Consider the following 14,082-nt stretch of genomic DNA (forward strand, 5'->3'; position numbering starts at 1 on the left):
ATTCTATTTCTGTGATTTTTGTGACTTGTCAGGAAGCTTATTTGTTCCTGTTTGATTGCTACAGTACTTCAGTAACAAAGTTCACAATTTCACAAAATGTAAACTTGTAATTAAATATTTATGAAACAAATCTAAAAACAGTGGGAGGAGTGATCATTTGCACTGCCTATGACTTCTGAATTGGATATTTTTTTTTTGCTTTTAGATTTTTGTTTGTTTGTGTGGAGACAAGCAAGGCCTTCCCTTTGATCCAGTAACTTAAAAAAATCCATTGTGCAGTTTATACCAACAGCAGCCAAAACCATTTATGCCTGTTGCAGAGAATATGTAGAGATACCTCAAATGAAGCCAACCACAAAAACTTTGTTTGTTTTTTGAAATCTTGTTTTGCTTTTGGGGTTATACATCTAGGGGAAAATTGGAGGAAAAGGTTGGATTTCAGGTTAAGTTTTTCTTAAAATTTGAGGATGTATTGCCTTGAGATTAACACGTACTAACTGATGATTTTCCAAAACCTTTTTTTAATGATTTAGCATAGGTGTGTTGGGGGAAGTAGTCATAAATAAATATTGGATGTTAGTTACTTAGTCTCATGATCAGATTAAAGTTTGCTTTTGTTAAAGTCATCGAGAAATATTTAGGATGTGAGGATCCTGGGTTTTTCTGTACTTGTATTAGTCTATGTACTGAAATGTATTGCCTCTGTAAGTGAACTATAGTACATGTAGTCAAACACATTTTCTAAAAAAATATCCTGCAGAACCAGTTGTACGGTCTTTGTTAATTTGTCAGAATTTTTAAACTTAACTTTGCAGTTGTTGTACTAAGTGTGACCAGGGAAATTAAACTAATTATGTAATAAAGTATTTAGGGACAATGTAGTTGAAATGGAATAGTTGATCATCATTGGATAGTTTTTTAAATTGCTGTGTGGCCCTAGCACAGAAATGTTACTCGAGTTAATGTAGGGTTGCTGGCTGTCACTGTGTAGAGAGGGAACTGTTGCTCACTTTGCTTGTATTACCCCAAATGCAAATCTTTCCACCACCAGTGTGATAGGTATCACCTGGTTATCCAACAGAAATAGCTAGCGATTAGTGCAAGCTTGCTGATTATTTCCAGCATCCATGAGTGGTTTTCTTAATCAAAGCTGCTGCTAATAAAGTAAATGTCTGTGAGGCCAAGCTGTCACTAAGGGAAGGATTTGAGGTATTTCATTAGAGTACTGTGGGGTCCTTAGGTGCTTTAAAACGTATTTACATTGGCACTCATGTGTTACAATTTACCTTTGAAAAATAAACTAATACACAAAGCATGTAACTTTGCCAGGGACTTTCTTTAGCTCATGTATTTTAGTCATTGCCAGGCACCTTTTCCTTAGAATATTTTTTTGGCAACAGTTTCTAGCCTGTTTGAATAACATTGCTTTGTTCACTCTGAGGAGTTTCTCCTGGTTTATAAAATGGGGCAGGGGTGAAATCCTTGTATATTTAGATGTGTTTTCTGTGTGTAACATAACCACCTAAACTATGTTTTTGTATCTCTCTGAGGTTAAATGAATGGCTTTATTCCAGTGGAATTTAGAGCAGATATTGCCTGCTGGGTCTGACTAAACTTTACCTATACTAAAGTAGAAATTCTGATTTTCTTCCTCTCTCCCTTGCCTCTCCCCATCTCAAAATTTTACCTCAGTCCCTACCACAGCTGCTAGCACTCCTGATGCTGTTGACAAATACTTGGAGACACCTGGAGACGAGAATGAACATGCCCATTTCCAGAAAGCCAAGGAGAGACTTGAAGCTAAGCACCGTGAAAGGATGTCTCAGGTAAGGGGAAATTTCTTTATTCTTGAATGTGGGAGTTTTGTCTGTCAAGTCATACAATGGTCATATTTCCCAAAGCTTCAGCCCACTGCCCTGCCTGGTTACAGTGCTGTAAATACACCATTTACTGCCTTTCTGACCCTGTCTAGAAATTCAGCTGGCTGGGACATAACTTTTGCTGTTGGGTCACAGCTGCAACTGTAAGTCGCTACAGTTACTTGTGCTGGTAAAAAGGAGAAAGAAAAAAAAGGGTTAAAAATCACTGCCTTCTGTGTGGAAGACTATCTGGGTTTTGAGATTATTCTTGTTTCGAAGTAAAGATCTTGATCACTGTATTAGTCATCCATCCTTTGCAGCAGCTGATAGAGATTGCTTGTGATTAGCTTCGTTCTCTGTTTGTACACATACATGGCCATGTCCTGGGGTAATATAGACCACCTATGTTCCTGTAATGATCTTGAGCCTCAAGGTAACATGAAATGCATCTAAAGCTGAAGAAAAGGGCAAAAATCACTGCTTTGGAACTGAACCGAAATCCAACTGAATCAACTTTTTTATTTCCTTTAACCAAAAAGATTTGTGTAGCCTGAAACTGTACACTGTTTATAATCCCATGGAATTATAAACAGGGATGAGCTATCCACTGTCTCAGAAATAAGGTTTATAATAGCAATGCCAATTAAAAAATGAAAAAATTGTCACAGTTCTGCGCTAACAAATTAAAAATACAAGAGGTTTAAAGGAAAGCCTGTGGTGCATATTTTTTTAAAAACAGAAAAAATAATGTAGTATTATTCAGATGCACTCCATATATCTATGTAGCTATTTTACTGTAGTTTTTCATTGTAACTTTGTTCCTCGGTTGCATTTTTAGTGTTCCTGTGTATTACTTGACACATTAACCTTTAGCTCTGTGCTGAAATGTTTGAGTAAGCCTGAAGTTAAGCTCTTCGAATAAGTCCCCGTCTACTGGCACTGTAGCTATGCCTGGCACTTCTCTAATAAATGGAGCAGGGCATCTTACCTGAAGCAGTCATCTGATCAGTGCAAATGAGATGCGGAGAATATTACATTTAATAGATGGAAAAACATGTGCTCCTCTTCTTCCTTTGCTTGACAAGCATTGTAGCCCAAACAAGCTGTCTCCTTCATGAAGAGAGAAAATAGTACCAATGTAATGCTTTTTTAAAGTGGTATCATTTCCCATCCTCTGGAAAGTTAACAACTTCATTAAAACAACCAGTGGGCGAGGTGTGAGTGTTGCTGAGCGTGGGTGCGTGCAGCACCTGGCTCAGAGCCAGCATGAAGCCATGGGGTGAGCTGGGAGCGTGGTGAGCAATGGCTGGCAAGGCAGCAGTGTGCTGCACTCCTGCCTAGGGAGCGGCTCATCCCAGTCCTCTCCCTAACAAATCTCTGTGTGCCTCTCTGTGTTTGGGAAGGGCCAGCTTGGAACGATGGAGGAGAGAGATCCTGCCCCAGCTAGGCATGTGGACGGCTGCTGGTTATTTCCTCCCTTTGAAACAGCCTTGTTCTAAAAAATGCTGTAGGAGCAGATTTCCTCAAAGTGAAGGACAGTCAGTGTAAAGGGCACGTTTCCCGGGAGCAGTCCTCAGATTCTCACTGCAGTTTCAGGTTTGTCTCCAAAATCCCAGTAAGTAAAGGTTAAGCTTAGTAATTAAGGGCAGTATTCGGGTGAACTGTGTATTTTGTTTTCTGCAAAGCTTATGGTTTGTGGAAAAACTAATGAGATGCAGTGGCACCCAGAAAATGTCATACAGAGAGAACGTACAACACATCAGTGCTTGAGGCCAGCAAAATTACCCGGGAAAAGCACTGAACTGTAGCATCGGAAAACTTCTGGGTAAACGCGCTGCACATTTTGCCATGCACGTTTGGGGCAACCTCACAAATGAAGGCCGTGGTTCAGGGGTTTGACTGAAGATCACACTGGTGCTGCCATGTGTTCTGCCCTTTTTAGCACATCACGCTGGTGATGCTGCGTGTTCTGCCCTCGTTAGCACGTTCCCAGCCATCCTTTCTGTCAGTGCTAATGAGCGTACAGCTGCGAGGTGAGGCAGGTCAGCTCCCTCATCTCACTGCAGTGTCACTCTTCCAAAAAAAAGTGAAATAACCAACTCTGGCCACTTCAGCAAGCTAAATCAGACCTGGGAAACAGCAGCACGATAAGTACATCAAGAAAGAAAGACCTTTGGTCTTTAATTTGCTTAAGCTGCTTATGAAATCACAACTTAAAGTACGTATGTCTTGAAGTATACAGGACCCCTGCAGAGTTTTGAAGAAGAGAGCAAAATTTTTAAAACTTAGTTTTCCCTTCTATGCGTAATTTTTATACACTATTGAACCTAACCTCTCCCAGTTAAAATTTCAAATATTTTAAAAACCGAAGATCTTACAGAGAAGTATAAAAAGCCAGCTACTTTACCATTCTGTGTTCCCTCATGTGAACTCTGATATGTTTTAGTTCCATACCACAGGTCTCCTTTTCTGGCAATTTATTTTAAAATTGTGTTTTTTATTTTCTTTAAAATATGTTTAAGATATGTTCTTAATGTATATTAATTAAAAATTACTTTGAAGCTGTTACTTGTAATGTTAAAAATATTGCTAAATAGATAAACTCGGTAAGCTTTTGCTGTCGATGTTTTTCTTTTCAAAAAGTTAACAAGTGAGTCACTAGCTAAGTTCTTCAGCTGCACTAGACATAGTTTGGGTTTTATTTTTGGGGGGGGCGATTATAATGCAGTAAGAATGCCCATTTTTATTCTGTTGAAAAAAGAGGAAATGGTCAGTGGTTTCAGGAAAATGATCACATCGTTCTTCAATCTTGGTAAGTGTCATAATCTGAAATGAATTGGTTTGTTCACAAAATACGGATATTTCTTTTATTTAATAAAGCAGCAAGTTTTAAAACAGTATTTGATTTGATGCACACTTAGCAACAGCCAGTTAACTAATAAAAAAATCAGATGCATTCTAGTTCACATAAAATGTAATCATCTAAGGAGTAAGGAAGTTTATCACTTAAAAAATTAAATTAAAATTAAATATTTTGATCAAAACATCAGGGCAGATGCAAGTATTCTGTGTATCCTCTTTCTGAGGCTTCCCTTTGTTTACCATGAAATTCTGACAACTTGATTTTTTTATTCTTGCATGAAGACATTCACACAGGCAGAGACCCAGCTTCTGTCAGTGGTTGTGTTGGTTCATAGTTCACAGCCCCTAAAACTCTCTTGCTATGGGAGTATGTGGTCTTTCTGTACGATAACCTGACACCCCTATGGTTCAGAATGGTTAATCGCTTCTGCTCTTAAGTGTCTGTCCCTTTAGGCTACAGGCCATCAAAGTTTTTCTGCCTTTACATCTGCACTGCACCTGGATCAACAAGGCTTCTAAACTTTCCTAGGCAGTACTGTAAAGAGAATTACATTGGCATACAATTTTAAGCTTTTCCCAATAATTATTAATGCAGCTCCAAATGACAACAAAGCTATATTCCCATGCAAACAGGGTAGCCATGCAGCAATGCATGTGTAACCTTTACACGTTCATTATTCTCTGACGTCTAACAGGGAGAGATTATGCTAACAAACTGCAGGATGCTGTGGTTCTTGTTTCCTGTTTTGGTACAATTCCCCTTTACTTCTTCCTCTTTCCAGTTTGTTAACTCCTGTACAGCTCCCTCGTTTAAATACTTACTGCTAAATAACCTGGCAGAACCAGATATTGAACCTTTACTCAAGGGAGCGGTATATTTATACATTTCTCTCCTCAAACATCTTGTGACATCCTTGTGTCTTAAATTTACTCTTCCTCTGGCTGTTTACAGTATTTTAGGAATCATAGCATGTACAGTACTTATGATAGGAACTTAATGATAGCCTGTCTCATAGCATAGTCTTGCATCTTGGAAGTTCATTTCCAAAGAAATCATCTGAAAGTACTGCAGTCCTCAACCAGCCCGAACAGAGTTGGTGTGGTGTTCAAGGGTTTTTTTGGATCATTGCATGCAACTAGTTCCAACATACTGGAGAGGTCCCCAGCTGATTCTTAGTGCCAGTGGCACCGTAGAATTATAGAACAGTGTGGGTTGGAAGGGACGTTAAAGATCATCCAATTCTAACCCCACCCAGACTGACCTTGAACACTTCCAGGGACGGGGCACCCACAGCTTCTCTGGGCAGCCTGTTCCAGTGTCTCACCACCTGCACTGTAAAGACTTTCTACCCAATAGCTAATCTAAATTTACCTTCTTGCAGGTCACAACCAATAGCCCTTGTCCTAATGCTACATGCCCTTGTAAAAAGCCCCTCCCCAGCTTTCTTGTAGGCCCCCTTTAGGTACCAGAAGGCTGCTGTAAGGTCTTCCCAGAGCCTTCTCTTCTCCAGGCTAAACAACCCCAACTCTTTCAGCCTGCCTTCACAGGAGAGGTGCCCCAGCCCTCTGATCATCTTTGTGGCCCTTCTCTGGACTCACTCTGTCAGGTCCATGTCCTGCTTCTGTTGGGGGCCCCGGAGCTGAACACAGTACTGCAGGTGGGGTCTGATGAACGTGGAGTAGAGGGGGAGAACCACCTCCAGTCTGCTGGTTACTCTTCTTTTCATGTAGCCCAGGATACAGTTGGCTTTCTGGGCTATGAGCGCGTGTTACCGGCTCATGTTCAGTTTTTCATCCGCCAGTAGCCCCAATTCTTTCTCCTCAGGGCTGCTCTCAATCCATTCTCTGTCCAGCCTGTATCAGTGCTTGGGATTGCCCTAACCCATGTGCAGGACCTCGCACCTGGTCTTGTTGAACTTCATGAAGTTTGCACAGGCCCACCTCCCAAGCCTGTCAAGGTCCCTCTTAAGAGTATCAACCACATCACTCAGCTTGGTGTCATCCGCAAACTTGCTGAGGGTGCATCCAGTCCCACTGTCTGCACCCGTGACAAAGGCATTCATAATACTGGTCCCTGTATTCCCTAGATCCCACCATCTCTATTATTGTGTGTGGGGAGGCTATTTTCTTCCATGAAACTTGACTGTCAGGTTAGTAGGAATACCCCCCTCAGTTACAGTCAGGGCTCTTTGGAGAGGTTTAATGATGTTATTACCAGAAAAAGGCTCAAGACTTAAGTGAGGCACAAAAGCCCATGACAAATGTAGGCATCTTACTGGCACAACCGACCTTCTAACTAAGCAAACCTTCAGGCAAGCACCTCTGCTGGTCTGATTCCTGTAACCCAAATGTCTCTCTTAAATTCTTCTCTTGCAGATATGCTTCGGTGCCCCAGTGTAAAAATGGGAGTAAATTCTGCTCTTTTCAATATAATGAGGTTTTTGTACTTGTCATTCATTATTAGGAGTGATGCTATGTTCCATACTTCCTTTTTCCCTCTTGGTGTCCCCTGCAGCCCGATTTCAAAAGGAGTCAGGCAGGCACAAAGTCCTGAGTTCTGGAGAGGTTCAACTTTGAAATGGCTTGCTTCTTAAATCTCAACCAAAGTTGTGATTTTCCCTGAACAAAGCCGCCAGGCCTTGAAGAACTGTAAATCTGTATGGCTTTGATAGGTCTGTGTTGTCAAAGAAGGAGAATAGGGTTTTTTAGCACATAGAGACCAAGTTCAGCCTTTTTCTGCACATGCGTATCTGGGGGATTGTTTTTTCCCTGTCTTGCTCTTCGGTTTCCTACGGAGTGCTACAGCATATTTCTTAGTCATTCGTAATTCTCTAAAGTGATGACCTTCGGTGAGAAGAGAAGTTTTCTCTGGGTGATAGAATGGCTGCCCATAGATAGCTGTATCTTCAGTTAGTTAGCATACACATGGAAATGCTTTCAGCTATTGAAGTCTTCTCAGTTGCAAAAATCAGCACTCAAAGCACAGCAATCTTTATGTTGTTTGTCGAAAGCAGCCGTGTCATTCTGGGTTTTTTCACAGGCTGTTCGCTCTTGTTGCACCAGAGCTGAACTCTGAAATTTACATCCCTCCCAACTAGCTGTGTAGGCTGTCAGTTTGTCATCCTGCCTTCCATGCCTTAAAAGGTTTAGAGAAATAAAACAGGCAGAGAGACCTGGTCTATCCAAAGGTCTCCTTATCACATTACCCACAATACTTGTTTTCATCATATGGATTAGCAGAGGGTTGGTTTGAGGGATAAAGGTGGCAAGAAAACTGTTCTGAAAACCCATCAACTGCTCATTCAGAGTGAAAAAGAGTATTAGGAAGATATCAGAGATGTGATTTAAAGACATAAAAGGAGAGGAGGGAGAAGAAAATCATCAAGTTGCTAACCTAGGCCAGTGCTCAATCTTGAACACATCATCATAGTTTATAACTTGAATTAATGCCATAATTTCTGAGTCATGTGTAACATTCACATCCTGGCACCAGTGGCATGTCAGGTCTATAGAAAGGTACTGCCTGTGTACATGAATGTAGTTTTCTTGGTCACTACGGTCATACGACCTAAGCATCCAATTAAGAGATGAATACTTAATGTGCATTTAATACGCAGCAGCACTCTGAGCATTAGTAAGTTGTTTTTTTTCCAGAACACATCACGGTGCTCTAAATTGTAGTGTCAGTTCGTGTCCTCTAGTCCTGCATTGTCAGAGAAGTGGTAAAATCTCCCCTGCCAAAGTACTGGGGAAGGTAGCTGGTGGTGGGGCAACCTGTAACTTCGGTACGCTGCGCATTGTGTTCTCTGTCCTCAGCTCCTACTACAGCCCCTTGCAGATGAATTTTCATGTGTCCTTGCAGTTTTGGTTTCCTGCCTCCTTAGAGCTTGGCTACAATTTGCAAACCAATGTGTATTTGTCTGATAAGAAGATAATGTAAACTGAAGAGGTACTTTTAGGCTGCCACTTTATGTAGGTTGTAGTACAATTCCTGGGACTTAAGTTTCAGCTTACAGTTCCCAGTAAAAAAGCACAGTGAGGTTAAGACTGTGATTGCAAAGTACTTGACTTCAGGTCTTTGTGTTTACAACTGCTGTGTAACCATACCCCTGCTGAAACCCAGAAGCAGACAAAGCAGTTTCCCACTTCAAAGTTCTCAGCACCACATTAACTTCCCAAAATACATGTTTCCACTCTCTTGGGCTGTTACTGAGGCCAAAATCTCTTACAGATAAATAATTTCATTGATACTAAGTTGATCTGTTTTTACTATGACAGGTTCATTGGTGTCTTGAAACACATTCCCAGGCTTTGGGTCAAAAGGAAGATGACTGCTTGACAACAAAATCCCATACATTGAGTCAAACTTGAGTGCAGGTGTCCGCAGGCTAGTTAATCATTAGGGTCTACAACCATGTATAGAACTGAGGGGGTATTAGATTTTAAGGACTGGGACTTGTAAAAGTCTCCTTTGATCCCAGGTTTGGTTTGTTGATTATTATTTTTTAAAGTCACAGGCTCAGCCAGGTACCTTGAGGCACCACCAGTGCTCTACAGTCTGTCCATCAAGGAGCCTGATTAGCAGTGTCCAGCATATGGGAAATCTGGGGAGCCTGAGTTAGGATCTGAGTGGTGGAGGCTCAAGTTTCAGACATGAGACACAGCAGGTCTAATTTGTCCTGCCTTTGGTATTGGTCTTGGTAAAATTTCAGTCATGCATGCAGACTGTGAGCTTTTCTAAAATCCCCTTTAGAAAGGGAGTGTTTGACTATTTCTATTAAGTAATATGAAAGTGTATGAGAAAGGTAAGAAAGGAAATTCACATTTTGAGTAATTTCTTCTAGGTTTCTTCTGTTTTCTTAGGACATTGTACTAATCCTGCAACTAAACAAGTCACTTGTGTGTACTGCATTTGATGAGAGCAATTGTTCCTGCATAAAATGTGATATCAGAGGAGATTGCTGTCTCGGTGTGGAATGAATGAAGTCCCTAAGTAAAGACACAAGAAGGTTTCAGATGTTATGACAGCAAGTTAAAGAGTAGCTCATTCCCTGACTATTGAAATGCTGCCCTTTGTTACAGGAGGAGGTAGCCTCTCATGTTGCTGAAAGGAATGGTACTGAAAGTTCTCCTACATAATTTTTCTGTCAGCATCATACTTGAGATATAAATACATTCTGTACTTGATGTGTTGGACACCTATTTCTGGATAAAATAGTACAAATTGCATGTAATTCTTGATCTGTCCTACTCGAAGGCCAGCAGTGTAGTCCGAATGCATCTGAACGTTTTTGTGGTACCAAAAGAAGCATCAATTAGAACAAGTTGGAATTCACTCATTTTGACCAAGGGCATAAAATAGATGGAAGCAGTTTCCTTTCTGTTTGAGATGAAAAGAGGTTGGTGTTTTCACCCACAGAGACCTCCACCTCTGTCACTTGAGGGCTGGTTAATGGCTGTGTTGCTTCACAGTGGAGTTGTGAGAGGTTAGCATGATGTTCAGACAAAGAAGTACTGTTTTTGTTTAATTTGATGACAGGATCCTACCTTTGTTAAATGTTGTAACTGCTTTTTTTAATAGAGATAAGAGGAAGAGAGGAATTTAAAAAGATGACTGTGGGAGCTGCAGTGCTTGGTTCTTGCTAAGCCCTGAGACGAGAGGAGAGTACAAAAGTCATGCTCCTTGTTTTGTTCGTTAGGTCATGAGAGAGTGGGAAGAGGCAGAACGCCAAGCAAAGAACTTGCCGAAGGCTGACAAGAAAGCTGTTATCCAGGTAAAGGAAAATGCAGCCACAACCTTAACTAACTGGGACCACAGATGAAATACAAGGATGCTGGGTGTAATAAGTTTTAAAACCTACGTCTGTGGGGATTAATGTTATTCTCTGCTCTTGCTGTTGCTATTTTTGTTTCCAGCTCTTAGTGTCTGCTGGGTGTCTCTGTACTTTGCAGCCAGTCCCTGGAACAGTTGTGCAGGACATTGCTCATGACTTCATGGAGGGGTAGAATTTTGATTGAATGTAGATTTGCCTTCCATAAGAACTGAGAACTCAGTTCCCATGGGCCCCTTTCAAAATCTAGGCCATGATCAACTAATAAAAGCTGCCGGACCTAAGCTCGAAGCAGAGATGGAAAAATGTGATTTAAGGAAGGAATCACCATCGGTTTTATCTGAAAGAAATCCTCAGCCAAAAATCATTTTATCCAAAATTATACTATAATTCAAAAATTCTGACGAGCCAGACACTCCTTGAATCCCACTGTGCCGGTATTATTCAGTACTGCTGGAATGTTTTCGATGCAGAACTGTAAAAAGGTAAAGTTCAGAACCAGATTGCTTTGCGTATTAGATTCCACAGCTTTGCTCTCAGTACATTTTACCCAGTCAGTCTTTTCCTTCATTGGAATAAGTTTGGCTCAGTTTTTCTTCCTGGTGGCCAGTTTATAAGAAACGGTGACTGATCGGGTTGGAACACCCCCACCCCCTCAATGTAATTTGCTCGTTGAAGTCACATCGATGGTTCCTGATGGCAGGGGACATGTGCTTGTGAACTCCTCCCATCTCTAGGCACAGTCTTTAGCGCTGAACCACTGTCTCGGGGGCAAATGAAGGATTCACTGGTGGTAGTGCTGAACATGTCAGGAATATTTTGTTAGATTAATAAATTATGACCAGGTGTTCAGGAATACAGGGCATCTGCTGTTCCCACTTGAAATCAGTGGAAGGTGTGCTCAGTGCCCAGTTCCTGGGAGCCAAGCTGTACTGACATGGGGCGAGATTTTGGTGATTTGTGGGCAGAGGTGTTTATGGCCACTGGTCTCTGAAGATGTCTTCACTGTTCCTGTTTTCAGCATTTCCAGGAGAAAGTAGAATCACTGGAACAAGAAGCAGCGAATGAAAGACAACAGCTGGTGGAGACTCATATGGCACGGGTGGAAGCCATGCTGAATGACCGTCGCCGCATTGCTCTGGAGAACTATATCACAGCCCTGCAGACTGTCCCACCCAGGGTAAGTGCAATACCACAAGCTCTGTCAGCTGTGTCAAAATGCCTGTACCGTAGTCATCCCAGGAAAAAAGAATGTGTGCCCAGGTGCAGTCCAGCTATGTAACAGTGAGCGTGTTCCCTGTGCAAAAGCTACTACAGTAGTCAGCTAGTTAGAAAATTAAAAGTTTAGACTTTGTGTGTGCATAAATGTAGGCACAAGCACACACTCCCCGTACATACCTATAGATAGATACATACATACGTAAAGATACTTAAATAAATAATATGGAAGTGATTTGGTTGTCAGAAATTGTAGCTATTCACAGATCCTGCAAAACGATAATGAAGCATCCCTCCAAGTGATGCAGAGTAGGATACTTCGTGTCAAAATGGAGCTTAAGGATGAGGGTGGTTGTGATTTTCTGTTTTCTTTGTTGAAATGTTTGGTGAAGGATCTTGTGAGGATTGGTGGATGGTGTGAAGATAGCATGCTAGCAATGCAAAGTTGTCTCTGTTAGATGTGATGGCTATCCGTGGGTGTAAAAACTAAGTTCAGAATGTGGATTGAATGGAATTTTTAATGACTCCATATCTGTGATGTTTGTATTCAATACCAAAATAACTGGTCTGTGACCTCCAGAAGAAGGGAATCTGCACAAACACTGCGGGAAGACAGTCAAATGTTTTATATACCTCTCGCCTCTTGAACACTTCCTAGATGGAAAAAACATTACATTACTAAAAGACTTTGGGGTCAGCAGTGTAAGATGTAGCCGTTAGATCCTGGATTTGTCCTCACAGGAAATTATATCAATATGGCTAACCTGGTAAAATTACATGTTCTAAGTGGATTTCCTTCTGCAGAGAAACCTGCATATTCAGTGAGCATGGAAGTGATCATGGTCTTAGTTCTTCATGATCACCAAATTTTGTTCTCCACTCAGTGGTGCAAAACTCTCTTGTTTTTACTGTGTGTGCCAAGTAAAAGGAAAATCTTTTACTTAGGTAAAATTGTTACGGAGTGACTTCAGAGTAGTTGTAGGAGTTAATCTGTATTTTGCAACATAGTAATTTGTGGAAAATGAAGTTAGTCTGTATTAAATTGGTAGAGGATGTTGTCTGTTTAAAGTGCAAGATGCATATTGTAAACCCTGACTGTGGTGAGTATAGTGAAGAGCTTGGACGCATTACCGGTTAGTTACAGGCTGGGATGCAGTTTCCTTTAGGAAACTGGAGTCTGTGGTGCAGAACTGAGAGTGAGGTGAGTGCAAAGACTCGCTGCAGATCACATTTGTACTCTTGCAGTGTGGTTTTGGCTAGTTGACCTGAGATACAATTTCACATTTGGCTTTAGCCAGTCACCTGTTGCTGCGAAGTTGAGCTGGGCCTCATGCAAGTATAATCCTGTCTGAAAGTATCCCAGAAAGATTATTTGATTTCAAGTTGTGTGTGGATCAAGCTGGCAGCTTGGTTCTGCAGGTATCTGAGGTTGTGGAAGGTGAAGATGGGAACCACACTTAACAGCAGAATGGTCTCTAGAGCAATGTGCAACTTCATTCCTAGCACAAGGGAGCAACCTTTTGGATTTGTGGAATGCAGAGATATCCGCTGCCAAAAAAAAAAAAAAAAAAAAAGTGAACTTCAGCTGCAGAACCCTAAGGGGCAAAAATGCTAACACTGATTTGAGTCCAGAAAAAACTGCATTTTATGTTTGGGTTTGTTGTAGTCAGTCCCAGGACATTTGAATTAATAAGATGTTTACTGTGTCGGTGGGAGAGTATCAGGCTTGAAAGGCTGTGTCAGAGAAGACCGTTTGATACATGACTCCAGTAGATCTAACTTCTGAAGGTACTGTTAGAAGTCTGAAGTGCATCCTATATAGCATCCCTAAAAAAGCTAATCATTCTGAAAACAGCGAGCATCAAGCATGGAGGTAACATCAGCTGAAAGTGCTACCAGATGGGGACTCATCTCAAAACTAATGAGGGTGAACAGCTGAAAGAGCGCTGTCTTTAAACAGTTCCTTTCCCAGTCTTGTTGATTGTATTGTCCTTGCCTCATCATTTTTTGTTGTGTGCGCCATAGTTACTGACAGTTCATACATGTGCCTCTGAGCTGCTTGCTGGTCAAGTGTGTGCCAAAGCACATGAAAAAACTGACCTTGAATTCAGCAGGAGGATTTGTCTGGTTTTGTCATGAAACGGAGGGTGAAACCTGAGGAGTGATTGATGATAACTGAACAGGCTAATGAATGAATCCAGTCCACTAACTGCTTTGCAGGGTATGGAGCCAGAAATCTGAATACACTGTGAATCCAAACCAAGACTGTCTAGCCGAAGAGAAAATGGCATTAATGGAAAATTCAGCTCTGA

The 14,082-nt window shown here is 41.3% G+C and overlaps 1 protein-coding gene across 4 annotated transcripts in view; it reads left to right on the forward strand.

The window, feature by feature from the left end:
• The window catches only part of LOC121083016 (amyloid beta precursor protein), a 229,415-nt gene that overhangs the window by 154,863 nt on the left and 60,470 nt on the right, over positions 1–14,082 (forward strand). For all 4 annotated transcript variants that reach the window (XM_040582851.1, XM_040582852.1, XM_040582854.1 and 1 more), the window contains 3 exons: positions 1,693–1,826; positions 10,421–10,495; positions 11,574–11,732. In XM_040582851.1, coding sequence (XP_040438785.1) covers positions 1,693–1,826; positions 10,421–10,495; positions 11,574–11,732 — 368 coding nt within the window. The remainder of the gene's footprint in view (positions 1–1,692; positions 1,827–10,420; positions 10,496–11,573; positions 11,733–14,082) is intronic.

The sequence above is a fragment of the Falco naumanni genome, chromosome 2, assembly GCF_017639655.2.
Source record: "Falco naumanni isolate bFalNau1 chromosome 2, bFalNau1.pat, whole genome shotgun sequence".
NCBI classification, from domain to species: domain Eukaryota; kingdom Metazoa; phylum Chordata; class Aves; order Falconiformes; family Falconidae; genus Falco; species Falco naumanni.